This window comes from Dendropsophus ebraccatus, chromosome 6, assembly GCF_027789765.1.
Source record: "Dendropsophus ebraccatus isolate aDenEbr1 chromosome 6, aDenEbr1.pat, whole genome shotgun sequence".
NCBI classification, from domain to species: Eukaryota; Metazoa; Chordata; class Amphibia; order Anura; family Hylidae; genus Dendropsophus; species Dendropsophus ebraccatus.
The window spans coordinates 81,211,489-81,229,303 of NC_091459.1; the positions used below are offsets into that span (position 1 = coordinate 81,211,489).

The 17,815-nt window shown below is 38.4% G+C and overlaps 1 protein-coding gene across 1 annotated transcript in view; it reads left to right on the top strand.

The window, feature by feature from the left end:
- The window catches only part of SI (sucrase-isomaltase), a 150,212-nt gene that overhangs the window by 67,057 nt on the left and 65,340 nt on the right, over positions 1–17,815 (top strand). Inside the window, exons 28-36 of the mRNA XM_069975257.1 lie at positions 4,467–4,635; positions 5,448–5,544; positions 7,957–8,069; positions 9,269–9,394; positions 10,108–10,236; positions 10,418–10,528; positions 11,196–11,258; positions 12,342–12,458; positions 13,320–13,404. Of these exons, the coding sequence (XP_069831358.1) occupies positions 4,467–4,635; positions 5,448–5,544; positions 7,957–8,069; positions 9,269–9,394; positions 10,108–10,236; positions 10,418–10,528; positions 11,196–11,258; positions 12,342–12,458; positions 13,320–13,404 (1,010 nt within the window). The remainder of the gene's footprint in view (positions 1–4,466; positions 4,636–5,447; positions 5,545–7,956; positions 8,070–9,268; positions 9,395–10,107; positions 10,237–10,417; positions 10,529–11,195; positions 11,259–12,341; positions 12,459–13,319; positions 13,405–17,815) is intronic.

Here is a 17,815-nt window from a genome sequence, read left to right on the forward strand (position 1 = left end):
TGATAACAAGGTAAGATGTTAATCCTCCTTTAAACTTAGTAGAAGACAGAAAACAAATCACCAAAGAAATCACCAAAGATTCTGTACATAACATACAGAACACAAAAACTTTATTTATACAATAGGTAATCTTATGATGTCACATCCCCTTATGATTTACCTTACCATTTAGCTTCTATATGTTCACACAAGTATGGCGAGTTGTCTATTTGCTAAGCATAATTCTTTTTCTTTTTTTCCCCCGTTTTTGTAATATTGCATAACAGACATGATGACAGGTGATCTATACAAACACAGAACATACACTTAACACCATTTAGCCATTGACGTTTATGATCTTAAAAGTTTGGAAGATTCTGTGTGCTGAAATAAAAGAAAGAAGTTTTTTTTTTTTTTTTTTAAACGGAATGATTATAGATCCATAATACACTTGTGTGAATAAGCCCTAAAACTGTCCAGTTGCTTAGCTACAATCCTGAAAAGTTACAACAGCTCCTCTTTTTTGAGACTAGAGAGAAGCACACTGACATCTTACTTATTATTACTCTTGCTTCATATTTAGCTGAGCAGTGGCAGAGAATGGAAATGTCATTGTGATCCCTGTTCCCTGTCACCACTTTAATCAAAACTGACAGGGTCTCTAATGGTGGAAATTGACTAAAATGAAAGACTATTAGCAAAATAAATACATAAAAATATAAGCTTATTTTTTTTTTATTGGAACTATTTTTCTTTTAAGCTATTAAAGCATATAACCCTTTATAGAATAAACCAGATATTTGTAATTCTGAATAGTGAAATAAGTAAAAAATATCTGTAGAAAATAGTCCTAGTTACGATCATTTGGTAGTATTTGATATTAACAAATAAAAATAAGTTTATGCTTATGCTTAGGGAAGTAGACCCAAGCTCAGTATTTAATGAGCCCCAGAGCTAAAACATATGCACCATGTTATGCACTTCTTCCTCAAGCCCTATATTCAATACAATATAATACAATACTATATAATATTTTAGCATTCTTGGACTCCCTGTATAATGCAAATCACCCACTGCATTAAGCATAACACAATATATAGATGCAGTGCCCACCAACTTTGTCATGGCAATACATCTCTTCATTATAACATGCCAAGCTCTGTTTAAGAGTGCAGAGATTGATGGCTGTCAATACATCAAGAAGTGAGGTGTAGAGGCAGCAGCACTAATAGACCCAATCGCGTTCTTTAGGTGGGATACACGCTAGTGAACCCACAATCCTTCAAGTGGGTATAGGCAACCTTGTATAGAAGAGATCCAACAGCATCCACACGAAATCTTCAAAGCTTTATTATGGGAGTCCGCTCACAAAGATACAGCGTTTAAACCCCATCCAGGGTCTTTGTCAAGTATACATAACCACAGTGATACACAGAAATAAATACGTGTGGGGAATACACCAACACCAATTAAGTGTCAAGGGGGAGTTATACACAGTGTCAGGTATGGTATAATGGCTGGAGTGGAATCCTAACACCCTGGAGTCTATCATCACATTTACCATCGATATACATACATAAACTCATACAGATACTGATACGTCTCCTGACACTGAAGTAACCATACACTCATTGCATTACATTGCATTATTTCACATGTATGTATATCGATGGTAAACGTGATGACAGACTTCAGGCTGTCAATACTTGGCATACATACCACAAAACATCAATTCTTTCCATATCACCCTCTAAGCCTTTATACATTCCCCCAAAAAGGGCACTTATTTTTTTTTTCTGCATACAGTACTGTACAGTGGCTAAGACTTTGATGGTATTTCAATATCATGCGTTTGCTATGCCAATGATCATCATTGGCATAGGGGTTAATGTGCCTTTTTTATGTCTGGGTGTTAGGGACCCCCCCATTATTTGTAACATATTCCAGCAATAAGCTATAAAAACATAATCTTATGTGATCTTTATATATTTATATAAATGGTCATTTAATAGAAAATCTGTCATGAGACGTATTAGGGGCGATCTGATCACAATGTACAAATATATGAATGGACAGTACAGAGATCTTTGTAGTGATCTTTTTACACCTAGGTCTGTGACCATAACTAGGCGCATCCTCAATTTCTAGAAGAAAGAAGGTTTCACCATCAGCAGAGACGCAGATTTGTTTCTGTAAGAGCAGTGAGACTGTGGAACTCTCTGCCACATGATGTTATCATGGCCGATTCATTAAATAAGTTCAAGGGAGGCCTTGATGTTTTTCATAAAAAAATATTATATTACAGGTTATTGGCACTAGATTTCTGGTGATCCAGGGATTATTCTGATTGCCATTGAAGTCGGGAAGGAATTTTCTCCCTGTGATGGGGCACTTGTCATCTGCCTCATAGGGGGTTTTGCCTTCCTCTGGATCAAAACTGTAGGGTTTCTTTAGGTTGAACCTGATGGACTCTTGTCTTCTTTCAACCTTGTTAACTATGTTACTAAGAGGAAATATACTATACTTTTGTTTCCAATGAGTGTACTTTGAAAACGTATAACCTGGCTCTTATGTAAGGCTGGACTGAATAAATACCACTAAAACCTCCAAAATTGTTTCATGTGGCATGGTGGCCGGATGTTAGCTAAAAGCTAACATGTATGCAATATTTTTCCCCGGCAGTTTGGTGGTTTGCAGTGAGTTGGCAGTTTTGTAAAAATCAAAACAGGGCCTACATTTGCCGTTTTCCCGGGGTCACGGAATAGCCAGTGTGTGAACATGGCCTGAAAGTGTATGTTGTGTGTTAGTTTTACTTATTTACTGTACTTATTTTTTTAAATTACCATTTGTTATGTCTCTTAGTATAGTATAGAAGTATGTGGAGTCTTCCTGTGATGAGTGGTTTGATAAGTAAACGAATTAAGCAACTACTTTTTTTTGGAGAGGTCTGTTATTTTCAGGGACCATTAGTGAGTCAGGGGGAATATCTTCAAGCACTTCCCCAGAAACTGATTTGTGCTTTGAAAGCAATTGATTCCTCTGTAAAATGTCAGGCTCTCTTCTAATCAAATTCACAACAAAAAGAAATTAGACTTCCGTCCGGGGGGATTATTGCTTGTATCATCTGTCCTTTGAGTCGCGAATGTTTGAGACACTTGGATTAGTGATGTTGATAGAAATGTGTACAGCTGATATACTTTAAGAAATAGTCCTTTTAGCAGAGTCTGAACAGATGAATCATACATATAAAACAACAATTACATCTGTTGCATAAAATAATGGCAGTGAGAAGTTACTTTTTATTTTTTCTTCTGATAATCTGTTTAAAATATGGATGCCAAGTTTACAATAGTCTTATAATTCATCTATGTTATACAACGAATACAGTTTATGACTTTGTTCCAACTTTGGGAATATGGTGGGGAAAGGTGGCTGTCTCATTATAATCACTACCGCAAATAATGATCATGAGACGACTACTATTCCCCGCTATATTCCCGAAGTGGGAACTTAGCCAATTGATGTCTTTTACATCAAAACTTTTCATTACTTTGGATCATTTGGCTAAAATTCATGTCAAAATTATACAAGTGCTGTATGCCGTATCCATTGCCACTGAACATCGGTTAAATTTTTCCTCTTTTTTAAAATTTTTATTTTAATTTTATTATTTGTATTTATTTATTTATATGTTGTTTTCATGCAGATGCAATTATTTTAAAGGCTATCTGTCACAAAGCTCTTAACTCCTAATGAGTGTGCAGTTGCAGCTGATACTGAAACATCATGTTCCATGTGATATTTTCACACACCGGTTTTTTTGGCCGTTTGTCGGTCGTCTTTTAGAGAGACCATCATTTTAAGGCTAAATAACATCCATTATTTTATAATAACAGCTCGTTATTTGTACATTCATGGCCGTCATTATGAAATAACACCTGTTATTTGGCCTCAAAATGATTGCCATTCCAAAAGGCCAAAAAAAGATGTGTGTATACATACTGTAGCCTATACGTCCCACGTATGCAGAGTGACTTTATCTTTAGACATCTGCTGTGACCACATGCTGACTGGAAGTGGGGAGGTTTGTGACAAGTACCCTTTAGGGCTATGTTCACACTACGTATATTTTCATTAAACTACGGCCGTCATTGCACATTGCACATTGCAACATCGGCCATGATTATTACGAAAATATACAATGCCTTGCTGTCTATGGGATCCCGGCCAGAGCGTATACCCATGGTATACGCTTAGGCCGGGATCCCTAGCGGCGTCCCATACAACTGAAAACCCTGTCAGTGCACACTATGGAGCAAGCGGCTCCAGTGACCAGTGACTGCAGTATCAACCGGGATGATCATTTCCGAGACCATTTTACGATTTCCGTTCCATTGTATGAACATAGCCTAAAGATGTTTATGTTGATTGAGCATTATATTAGTAACTTACATGTATAATTTTTACCAAATTTGCCTGTTTTCCAGATGGGATTCTAAAGTCCCTGGAATGACGTTTGAAGATATGTTTCTTCAGATTTCCACCAAACTTCCATCTAGTTACGTTTTTGGATTAGGAGAAACTGAACATTTATACTACCGCCATGAAATGAATAGAAAAGTTATAGGTCTATTTGCTAAAGACCAACCTCCTGGAGTAAGTAGTTTGTACATATGTATTTTTTGAGTGCTCTTACATAATTTCTTTTTATTAAGTGGATCATATGAACATTAACATTTTGGGGTAAATTTATCAAGGCTTGTATACAAGTTTACTGTTGTAAAAAAAAAAATAATATATATATATATATATTTGGCTCTAGATTCATTTTGCTCAGAAATTTAAAATGTTTTCATTTTTGCCCCACAAAAAGACAAGACTTTGGTATAAAAGGTTCATGGTTTAGATGTAGAGATGAGTGTGACTTGAGCATGATCAAGTCTGATCATTCACTATTTTAATACCAGTGGCTGAAGTAGTTGGATGCAGCCCTAGGAAATCTGGGAAAAAATGTTCACACGTTTTTTTTTTTTGAGTAAAGAACGGACGCTGATTGCAAAGGAATCAGCATCCGTTGCTGTATGCACACATCATTATTTTAACACCCATTCTTTAGAACTGGTGTTAAAATAATGTACAAGTCTATTATTTCAGGATGCTCTCCACTGAACAGCGTCTGGAAACAATAGCTTTTCAGACAATGTAAAGTCAGCCGGCGGCTGTACTTTACATTGAAGTGAATGGTTAATTGATTTGCAGGCACACCAACAGTGCCCGCAAGTCAATTGTAAAGAAAGAACGTCACTGCACCCGATACAGAGGTATCGGCTGCAGAAATCTACTTAATGCAGCCCAGTGGCCAGCAGTTTAACAGCGTCCGTTGCTATGCAGTATACAGTATACTGATATCTATTTAGTTCTATTTGCAGTAACATTTCAATCTAACAATATTTGTTTTATTCTTTTAGTACCATGTTAATGCATATGGAGTTCATCCATTTTACATGGGATTGGATAACGATGGCAATGCTCATGGAGTCCTTTTGCTTAACAGCAATGCTATGGGTAAAGTGTTTTTTCATGCATTATGTCAAACATTTTTTCTCTATTTGTCATCAAAAAAAGAGGACTGTTCTAAGCAAAGTGAACATGTATGAACATTTACAAACCTCCTTTCAAAGTTTTTTCAATATTTAGCTTCACTGAGATTGCTTTTCATTGTAAGGTTAAAACAATACACAGCAGTTGTTACTTCTGCATGTTAGCAGCTTTAAATATAAGAAAATTCAGTGTAATGAGAGCCCAGGATCCACAAATCAGAGGTCCTCGACCTTTTGTGTGCCGGAGACCAGTTTGCAAGGGGATTTTATACCAGTATAAAGTAGACAATACATGATACACCATAATTCCTCTAATATACTAACACTAATTTGACTATGTATGAGTAAATATCATTTCTACATAGGTTCTGCCGACCATACAAATGATGACAGTAAACTTATATCCAGTGACTCACAGGTGACATCTTCTGTGATCAAAGTCGCTCACTTCTCTTTTTTTTCCTCACAGGTAGTTTCTCTCCCCAGTAGTTAATCTTCCAGTAGGTAGTATCGCCCATGTATCCATTCACCCTGTAGCTAGTTTCCTTGGTAGTCAGCACCTCGCCCAAGTAAATAGTAATTCCCCCAGTTAGTAAGCTCCAAATTATAGGAAATCCATGTAGGTAATCACCCTGTATTAATCAGTAATGTATTGGGTGCAGTGCCAAGTGGCCAAGAGGGGCCTTTACAGTTGTCTAAATATGAAACCTATAAACCTTATAAACTCTTTCCAGTAATGGTATTCATATTAAATATTTTAAAAGGTATGCTCCTACTTATGGTATGATTATGATAGATCGTTAGAGGAGCATAAGGTAGGATGATAGACAGAGATGAGGGAGGAGATGTAGGGAGGTTTAGCGCTGTGGAGAGCTTTATGGGTGAGAAGGAGGAGTTTGTATTGTATCCTGTGTTTAATAGGCAGCCAATGTAGTGACTTGTATGGGGGGAGCGGTTGGACAGAGAGATGAGCATGGCCGCTGCATTAAGAATTGACTGAAGGGGGGAGAGTTTAGAGAAAGGAAGGCTGATTAGTAGGGAATTGCAATAGTCTAGACGGGAATGAATCAGAGCGGCAATCAGAGTTTTAGTAGATTCAACAGTAAGGAGGAGACAGATTTTAGAGATGGTTTTTAAATGCAGGTGACAGGAACGTGAAAGGGATTGAATATGGGGAAGGACAGATCAGAGTGAAACATAACCCCAAGGCAGTTGGCTTGTTGTCTAGGGGTTATGGTTGCATCACATACAGAAATGGAGATGTCAGGTGGAGGGCGGTTAGCAGAGGGAGGGAATACAAGCAGCTCAATCTTAGCAAGATTGAGTTTTTGAAATAGGTAGGACATAGCTTTAGAGATGCAGGAGAATGAACAGAGAGTGGTCGCCTTTAGATTTGGCAGTGAGGAGATAATTAGAAACTTTAGTAAGGGCAGTTTCTGTAGAATGGAGAGGGCAGAAATCAGACTGAAGGGGGTCAAGAAGAGAGTCTTCAGAGAGGTAGCGGGTTAGGTGGGAATAGAGATATTCCAAGAGTTTAGAGTTAAAAGGGAGATTAGAGAAAGGTCGGTAGTTGGCCATAGAGGAGGGGTCTAGAGAGGGTTTTTTTTAATAATGGAGTAATGACAGAGTGTTTGCAGGTTGAGGGAAAGATGCCAGAGGAAAGGGAGAGGTTGAAGATTTTCGTCAGGTAAGTAGTGAGAGCAGTAGAGAGAGACTGGACAAGGTGTGAGGGAATAGGGTCACTAGGGCAGGTGGTGGGGTGAGAGGAGGAAAAGAGTCTGGAGACTTCCTCCTCTGTTACTGGTTAAAAGGCTGAGAGGGATGAGAGGGAACAGTGAGAGGGGATAGGATCAACATTATTTGGGGACTGGGAGACGATCTCCTGATGGATGGTATCTATTTTGTAGGTTAGGCTAGGTCTTCAGCACAGAGGTTAGTGATCGGTGTCTAAACTTTGCGTTTAAGGAGATAATTAAGGGTTTTAAAGAGGCGTTTTTGGTTATTGGAAAGAGAAGAGATCACATTGGTAAACCATAACTTTTCCCCAAAAATACAAACCCACATACATCTATATTGCTATGTCAATAAAAGGTACTATACATATGCAGAAAGATAAAGTGCAAAAGTAGTAAAATTGAAAGAAATAAACACATTTGGTATTGTCGTTATACCAACCAACATTATATACAAGCCAAATAATCTCATTAAATATACAAGCCATCCCACAAAAAGACAAGCATTATACAGCTATGGCAGTAGAAGAAGAAAAAAAGTTATAATTCTTTAAATGATGTAAAAAAAGAAATATGTTGACATGGTGTTGTTATTTTTAATAGCTTTACTCACACTTTTATGATTTGTAATACTGTATTTTCAGAGGTCGCTTTACAAGAAACCCCAGCATTAACATTCCGAACTTTGGGAGGAATTCTGGACTTTTATGTAGTGATGGGTCCTGAGCCAGAGACGGTTGTGAAGCAATACACAGCAGTAAGATATAATCTGTTGTGACTTCCATAGAGACATACTTTCTGCAGAAAAAGACCACCTGCTCCATCTTATGTGCCCTTGTATAGTTTGTTTTTTGAAATCTTAGTATAGATTTATGTTTACTCCAAGCAGATTCAAATTCACTTACTTTGAAGTTTTTTTTTTTTTTTTTTTAAGATATTTTCTTTGGACCTTTCTAACCACAGAGTGTGCTATTCTTGTGTTCAGTTTTTGTGAGAAAAAAAATAAACATGCCTCCTTCTGAACCTTTTATAATATTTAATATAATATAACCTTTAAAAGCGAAGTCTGGGGAAATAAAAAAAAATGTTCTGTACGGGCAGGGGGTGGGGGAACAAAATAAAGAACCTATCATTACCAGTTCCTGTGCCCCCAAAAAGCCAGGTCCCACTCCTGGACCGTAATACAATTCTTCACCTCTTCCCCTGCTACATCCCAACCCGGCTGAATGCCCGCTCAGCCAGTCATTGACTGGGGCAGGACACCGCTGCTGTCACTGATGTACCAAGAAAAGGATAGAAAATAACTGGTAATTATAGGTTCTTTATTGTGTTACCCTCACCCCCTGCCTGCATTGTCATTATTCATTTTGTCAGACCTCTCCTTTAACATAATTTTAATATAGTTAAAGGTTTCAATTATGTCCTTTGTTTCCTGTCTTTCCTCCAGACTGAATCTACCGGCCACTGTTCACATTCCAAAGTGTTGACACTTTTATATAGCTGTCAGGACAAAAATACACATTTTACCTTTTATATATCTGCCTGTGCTTAAAAAACTTAGAAAATCACTTTCAAAAAGGTTTTCCCAAAGTAGTCATCTGCTGAGACACATCCTCGCTCTTTCTTCTCTTCCTATCTGCTTAATTTAAAGTCCCAAACAGACTCGTAGGAGGTATTCCAGACTGCATCAGATCAGGAGCTTAGAAAAGCCTCTTTGACAATATAATCATTTTCTATGGTCTGGAAGCACAGACTGGTATAAGAAAGGTACAATTTGCCTTATTGACCTCATTGAACAGCTAACAGTTTAGAAGATAAATTGGAGCAGACATATTCACTTTAAGTCTTTCCTGATAAGATTTATGTAACTTTTGGCATCGCAAATATATATATATATATATATATATATATATATATATATATATATACATTTTTTTTTTAATTTATTTATTTTAGCTTATTGGACGTCCTGTTATGCCAGCCTATTGGTCACTTGGATTTCAGTTATGTCGCTATGGATACGAAAATGACACAGAAATTTCTGACCTATATGAGAGTATGAAGCGTGCTCAGATTCCCTATGTAAGTTACATAATTTTGGCAATAAATGGCATTTCAAAAAATGACAAGTCACTTCAAAAGTTTCAAATGTGCAATCCTATATATTAAACTTAAACTTATTATGAAACTTAAAAAGTAAAACTACCATTAGTTAAAATAAATAAATAGAATTCTTTCCACTAACATAAATAAAAATAGGTAATAGGCTACTGTCATTTAAAGGCAAAGGGTAGTCTCCTTTCCATAATGACAGCAACAAATAATGATCATGGTCATTACTTGCATCCATCATTATCAATAGACAGCCGTCATTTTGCACTAAAATCCTGTAGTAGGAACACCACCTTAATGAAAGAACAAAAGGGGTGTAAAGTAAAGTCACCTTAGAGTATCAGACTATTTATTGATGGCGAATGTTAGGAAAGTCACCGGCACTACTCCGGACAAGATCTGGACCTTAGATCGTTGGTCTAGGACTTGTAGCAACTCCTCGCGTCGGGGTGCATTTCTGACGAAGCGCGCATGCGCGCGAAATGGCCGTCATGAGAAAGTTGTTTGTGTAGGAGTTAGCATCTGCCGTCCTGCAGGACTTATGTCCATGTTTTAATCCACCATGAAATAAAGACACCTTGCATCAGAGCGGTGAGTGCTTTCAGCTTTCTTCTATTATACTTGCTTGACTATTTATTGATATATTGAATATAAATGTGAAAAACTGTTATTTAACCATACAGGACGTACAATATGCTGATATTGACTACATGGAAAGACAGATGGACTTTACCCTAGGTGAAACCTTTCAAGGGCTACCAGCTCTGGTTGACAAAATTAGAGGAGAAGGAATGAAATTCATTATACTCCTGGTGAGTTATTTATGAAGAGATGACGCATGGAGAATAACTTGGGCACATATTAAACCTTCAGTGTTGGATTTTAAACTACAGATCATTGAAACACTCCCTAGTGTCCATAGTGTATATTATTTTCAATTTTTATACAACTTCATTGCTTGACGTAAGCTGGAATACTTTCTTGTGTGCTTAGGATCCTGCCATTGCTGGAAATGAAACCAAACCTTATCCGGCTTTCACCAGAGGAATGCAAGATGATGTGTTTATCAAATTTCCAAATTCTAATGATATAGTTTGGGGAAAGGTAAGTGTCATTAAATTAGGTCACTAACTATCACTAACACACACTATGCATACAGAACAGTGAGATGTAAAGTAGCTGAAACCCTAGACCCTGCCACCCTTTGCCTTAGGGTGGTATCACACCAGATAATTATTGTTCGAAAAATCGTTAGATTGTTCAGATTTCAACGATAATAGTTGTGTAATAGCAGGCAAGAATTAAATGACCAATGAGATATCATTGATCGTTTGTTAGAAACTGGACCTATTTTCATTGTTGATCATTCACAAATCGTTTGAACATCGGTGTAATAACATGTCGTTCAGTAGTTCCCTGGTCTATCAGCCAGGAAAGGACGAGCACAGGAATGACCGTAACGATCTTTATCCTGTGTAATAGGGTGATCTTTTATCGTTAATCATGGAAAAATCTTCTAGTTTAATACCACCCTTAAGAACACTTCCATGTTTATTTCATGGAATGACTGTGCATCGTTCCATAGAACCCTTCCTTAGCGCTAACAAGTTTAAAGGGTAGCTGAGGAGGACCAGTGGATTTAGGCCTTAGCTAGGATTTGTTAGATTTAATGATCTATAGGAATGTTCTGCAACCTAACATTTATTACATATTTTTACTGATAAATGTTTACTTCTGTGTAGTTGTAAATAATATATTCTTTTCCTATTAGGTCTGGCCAGACCTGCCTGATGTTGTTGTGGATAATACTCTGGATTGGGATACACAAGTTAAGGTAATGCTTTATATAAGTAAAGAAATATTAAGATTTATAGAGTATAGCTGACATGGCACAACATGGGTGCATAACAATTTAAAAAGGCTGTAGGAATAAAAACTGACCAAACTGTCTGGCTTTCCCACAGTAACCAATAAGAGCTCAGCTTTCATGTCGTAATAAGCCCTGTGATTGCTTGCTATGGGAAAACCAGTCCAGCTGTTAGACAGTTTTTATGTAATATATATATATATATATATATATATATATATATATATATATATACATAAAAACTATATATACATATATTGTGGCACCCAAACCTACACAAGCTTCTAGGACATTCTCAATTCATAGGCATTTAAAAATGAGTTAATCTAATGTTTGCAAGAAGCTCCCACTCTTTTACAAAAAAAAAGTTTTCACATGATTTGGAGGTGTCTATGAGAATTTTTGCCTGTTCGTTCTAAATAACATTTGTGAGGTTAGACACTGATGTTGGACGAGAGGTATGGCTTACAATCTCTGTTCTAGTCAATCCCTAAGGTGTTTGATATAGTTGAGGATGAAGCTTTGTGTGAGCCAGTCATGTTCTTCCACACCACACTCACCCAATCATGCTTTTATGGACCTTGATGTGTGCACTGGGACACACTTATGCAGCAACAGAAAAGGACTAGACCCAAAATATTCCCACAAGGTTGGATGCATTCACTTATCCAAAATGTCTAGGTATGCTGAAGCAATAAGACTTCCACAACTATGGGGCCTAGGGCAGTCCCTAAAAAATATCTCCACCAAGATTTACACTTAGCAGTTTTCTCTGCTCCACTACTGGTCCACTCTCTGTTTGTTCCAACCTATTTTAGCTACAAATCCTGACAGAAACTGTGGCCAAAATACATGAATGAATATATATATGTGTGTGAACTACATTCAAACTTCTAAATAAATAAAATGTACATTATAAGATGTTTTAACTGCAGTATTTAATGCTCATTTATTTATCAACAAAAAGTAAAGGAGAAATATAAAAATGAGACATAATAAACTAAAATTCTTAAAAATGTTACCAGATAACATATATTATTATTTTTACAGTTATTCAGAGCTTATACCGCATTCCCAGACTTTTTCCTTGAGAGAACAGCAAAATGGTGGTTTAGAGAAATTGAAGAATATCGAAGAGATTATATTAGGTTTGATGGACTCTGGATAGTAAGTACATTTCCTTTTTTTGAACAGGAAACACCAGCATTGGTATATATGTGACCAGAGATATGTTTCAGACATTAGCAGTTATACTTTATGTAGACTTTAAGTTTGTATAATTGGAATTTCAGGAGCAACACATAGATTTGTATATTTTTGAGTCTCTGTAATAAAGTAGTCAGCACACTAAGAATTCTAGGTTATAAATCATAATGTGCGCATAACAGTATAATGTCTTTTAATTAGTCTGATGTACTATAGGAGTAAAAAAGGATGTACTGTACCTCTCATGAGAACATTGTTTAGGAAAAGGGAAACTAAGCTAAAAAGACTAGAAATAATAAACTGTCTGTTACATTAGCAAATGTAACAGTGTGTGCTAGGTGTAAACCATTAATAATAAAAATTGTGTGTGGGGGGAGGGGGGGTTAGATTCCCCCCCCCCAAAAAAAAAAAAAAAAACGCACACAAAGACACATTGATTGATAGAGTTGCAAGAAGCACATTGCTTCAATGTGAGTCTGTAAAGCCTGTTTTATGCGACAATACAGGGAGAGAAGTTAGATTAGGAGAGATGTTTTGAGCAATGCACTTCTCCTGGCTTTATCTAAATATCAATAGGAGTCAAAATACCCAGACCCTCAGCAATCAAAACTTTGACATGTTTTTGTGATGTCAAAAGTTTCTTTTTTCCTTTAAAGTTACAGTAATGCTTTAAATCTCTAAATATTAATCCCATTGTGCTTGAAATCAAATTATTACATTTATCTTTGTGCCACTATAGACACCACAATACATTTCTGTGGACAGAAGTCTATACAAACAAGTATGCTATTACCATAAGTGACTTTTCCTATTGTATGTTAGGATATGAATGAACCAGCTAGCTTTGTGCATGGATCTGTAGATGGTTGCAGAAATGAAGCCTTGAATAATCCTCCATATGTGCCAGGTAATAACATCTAAACATATTTATCTTACGTTTATGTGTAATGTGACTCTGTAGAGTAGCATGGGGGGGGGGGGGGGGAATTACAGTTCATTAGTTTGGTAACAAATTGGATTTATAAAGGCTGTTTGCCAGTTTTACATTGCTTTTTGCCTATATATGCAACCTGCACTACTTTGGGCCTCCTATAATATGGCAAATTTTACATGATTTTTATCAGAAAGTCGGGTTCAAAATCTAATCCAGCTAACTGCCGATCCCTTCATCTATCCTGACTGAGCCTCAGCATTGCAGTGATGCTTATCTCAGCGATCCATCGCTCTGGGCTCCAGCAGCCCAGAACAATACAGCACCGATCTCATGAATCAGTGCTGTATATGTATACTGCACTGATCTCTATACGAGATCAGTGCAGTTGTATTAGAAGTCCCCCAGGGGGACTTCAAATTACTGTATGTAAAAAAATAAAAATAAAAGTTTTTTTAATAAAAAAAAATCCCCTCCCCTAAAAAAACGTTTGAATCACCCCCTTTTCCCATTTTATAAATAAAAACAAATAAATATTAAATTATCACATTCCTGATCTTGCACGGTAAAGCGCTAAAAAGTGCAAAATTGCTGATTTTTTTGTTGCACCAAATACAGAAAAATTGTAATTTAAAGGACAAGTGCCATGAAAAACTTTTTCCCAGTAATTGAAGCACATTATATAACTGTGTAATGTGCTTCAATCACCTATCTGCCTCCCTTCCCTGTCTTTTACCCCCTCCACCCCCCACCAGGAAGTGTCCTGACTCACACAGACCTGATTACTGTTGTCACCGTCACCAGGCAGCTCCTTCTTGTGAGGATGAGTCATCAGCAGGAGGGCTGCTCTAGGTCCTGTTACACCAGCCTCCCCCTCCCCCTCCTTGTCAGGTGACTCTGCTTGCTCAGCTTATCTTCTCTAGTGACATGACTCCTTCACTGAGTCCATGGCAGCAGGAGAGAGGGTATGAGGGGAGGGGGGAGCTGCCTATGTGCCGGAGTCAGTCTAAGGGAAGATAAGCAAGTGAGATGTGACAAGTGATGGCTTGCAGTTGTTCAGCCAATGGGAGCTGAGCAAGCCTGTCACCTGACAAGGCAGGGGAGGGGGGAGGCTAGTGTAACAGGAGAAGGAGCTGAGAGAAGAGCTTGGTGACGGTGACGACAGTAATCAGGTCTGTGTGAGTTAGGACGCTTCCTGGTGGGGGGTGGAGGGGGGAAAAGACAGGGAAGGGAGGCAGATAGGTGATTGAAGCATATTATACAGTTATATAACTTTGTAATGTGCTTCAATTACTGGGAAAAAGTTTTTCATGGCACTTGTCCTTTAACCCTTTAAGGACGGGGCCCATTTTCGTTTTTACGTTTTCGGTTTTTCCTCCTTGTGTTTAAAAAGTCATAGCACTTGCATTTTTCCACCTAGAAACCCACATGACCCCTTATTTTTTGCGTCACTAATTGTACTTTGCAATTACAGGCTGAATTTTTGCATAAAGTACACTGCGAAACCAGAAAAAAATTCAAAGTGTGGTGAAATTGAAAAAAAAAAAGCATTTCTTTTATTTGGGGGAAATGTGTTTTTACGCCATTCGCCCTGGGGTAAAACTGACTTGTTATGCATGTTCCTCAAGTCGTTACGATTAAAACGATATATAACATGTATAACTTATATTGTATCTGATGGCCTGTAAAAAACTCAAACCGTTGTTAACCAATATACGTTCCTTAAAATCGCTCCATTCCAAGGCTTATAGCGCTTTTATCCTTTGGTCTATGGGGCTGTGCGAGGTGTCATTTTTTGCGCCATGATGTGATCTTTCTATTGGTACCTTGATTGCCCATATACGTCTTTTTGATCGCTTTTTATTAAATTTTTTCTGGATTTGATGCGACCAAAAATGCGCAATTTTGCATTTTGGGATTTTTTTGCGCTGACGCCGTTTACCGTACGAGATCAGGAATGTGATTAATTAATAGTTTGGGCGATTACGCACACGGCGATAGCAAACATGTTTATTTATTTATTTATTTATTTGTTTACTTTTATTTAAAACCTGGGAAAAGGGGGGTGATTCAGACTTTTATTAGGGGAGGGGGCTTTTTACTATAAACAACACTTTTTTTTTTTTTTTTAACACATATACTAGAAGCCCCCCTGGGGGACTTCTAGTATATACACTTGGATCTCTCATTGAGATCTCTGCAGCATAGATATGCTGCAGAGATCCATGAGATCGGCACTCGTTTGCTTTCGGCTGCTGCAGCCGAAAACGAACGAGTGCCGAGCCGAGGACGGCGCCATCTTGGACGCGTCCCCGGCCGGCATCAGTAACGGAGATCGCTCCTCCGGGACAAGGTCCCGGAGGAGCGATCTCCCCCACTAGACCCCAGGGAAACGTTGCCTCCGGCAATCGGAGGCAGCTGTCAACTTTGACAGCTGCCTCAGATTAGATAATTAGCTAATAGCAGCGGTCCCGGGCTACTCGCGGCACCCGGGATCGCGGCACTTCAAAGCGGGGCCGCCGCGCGGCCCCGCTTTGAAGTGCAAGTGAGGACATATGATGTAGGGGTACGTCATATGTCCTTAAGAGGTTAAGTGATTAAAAAAATGCACATATGCAAGGAAGGTACCGATAGAAAGTAAAGATCATGACTCAAAAAAGGATGGCAATACAGCAATTTTAAGGAACATTTAGTTTTTCTTAAAAGGTTTTAATTTTTTTAAAAGCTCTCAAATGAAATAAAACACACAATGTCCAGAAGAAAAAAGGAAATCACCTCCACGCTAGCCATGGGATTAACAGCGTAAAGCTGAATTCTATTTATAAATTATCCACAGATAATGCGTTTCAGGAACGCTGGGCTTCCTTTCTTAAACCTCCAGGATCCTAGATCTTACAAAAAACTTCAGTAAATAAACTTCAACTTTACGCTGTTAAGCCCACGGCCAGTGTGGATGTGTTTTCCTTTGTCCATTTCTTCTGGACATTGTGTGATTATTTGTATCCTTGTGGATTGTGGTGGACCACCTCCTGCAGCGGCCCTCATACAGCGTTACTCCCATTCATGCGGTGTAAACACAAACTCCTTTAATTTATTTTTTTTAATTGTCTTTTATTTTCAACTTCACTGCGCTTTTTTTTTCTGGTTTCGCATCATATGTTATGGAAAAATGAAAGCAGTCACTGCAAAGTACAATTAGCTGCACAAAAAAATAAGGGCTCTTATGGATCTGTAGGTGAAAAATTGCAAGCGCTATGGCCTTTTAAACACGAGGAGGAAACAACAAAAGCATGAAAACTGGCTCAGTCCTTAGAGGGTTAAAGGGGTAGTGCGGCGCTAAGAAATTATTCACAAAATAACACATATTACAAAGTTATACAGCTTTGTAATGTATGTTATGTATGTGAATGGCCCCCTTCCCCGTGTTCCCCAACCCCCGCCCGTGTACCCGGAAGTGTAGTGCAGTATACATACCTGATCCGTGTCGACCGACCCCGCCTGTAATCTTGTCGAAGACGTCATCTTCGGGAGGCCGGCCGACCGTCTCCTGCCGGCCCCCCTCTGCCATGTCATAACTGTGCTCAGTCGCGATTGGCTGAGCACAGTTATGCTCAGCCAATCGCGGCTGAGCAGCTGATGACGCGGCCGCGCGGCATGAGGGACGGCAGGAGCGGGTCGGCCGGCCTCCCGAAGATGACGTCTTTGACAAGATTACAGACGGGGTCGGTCGACACGGATCAGGTATGTATACTGCACTACACTTCCGGGTACACGGGCGGGGGTCGGAGAACACGGGAAGGGGGCCATTCACATACATAACATACATTACAAAGTTGTATAACTTTGTAATGTGTGTTATTTTGTGAATAATTTCTTAGCGCCGCACTACCCCTTTATAGTGCTGCTGTCATTTTGCAAAACTATTGACATGTGATAGAGAGTGCTGAGACCCTGACCGATCATGGGAACGAGCAGTGAGAGGACCGCACTGCAGCACTTCTGCTCCCCGCTCTGTGTAAGAAAAAATAATCTCTATAGTTTTTTTTCAGTATTTTCAAGATATAGGCTTTTTTGTTAATATATAAAGGAGGCTCATGCATCTAGGGGGCATTCTCTAGGACAGCAAGAATCAAGGAAGGAGGGTAAAGGAGAGTAAAACCTAGTTGTCAATCAAAATTAAGCAGATTTAGGTACAAGGACACATAGGCAGTGATTAACCTTTTAAAGCAGTGTTTCTCTACCAACAACAGGTCATGCTTTGCGGATATCCTGTACAATGAACAGCTGTGGCAGTTACTGGTGCACTGACTATAATTATATCACCTGTGAAATCCTCAAAACATGACCTGTTGGTGGGTCTTGAGTAGGGATGAGCGAACTTTTGAAA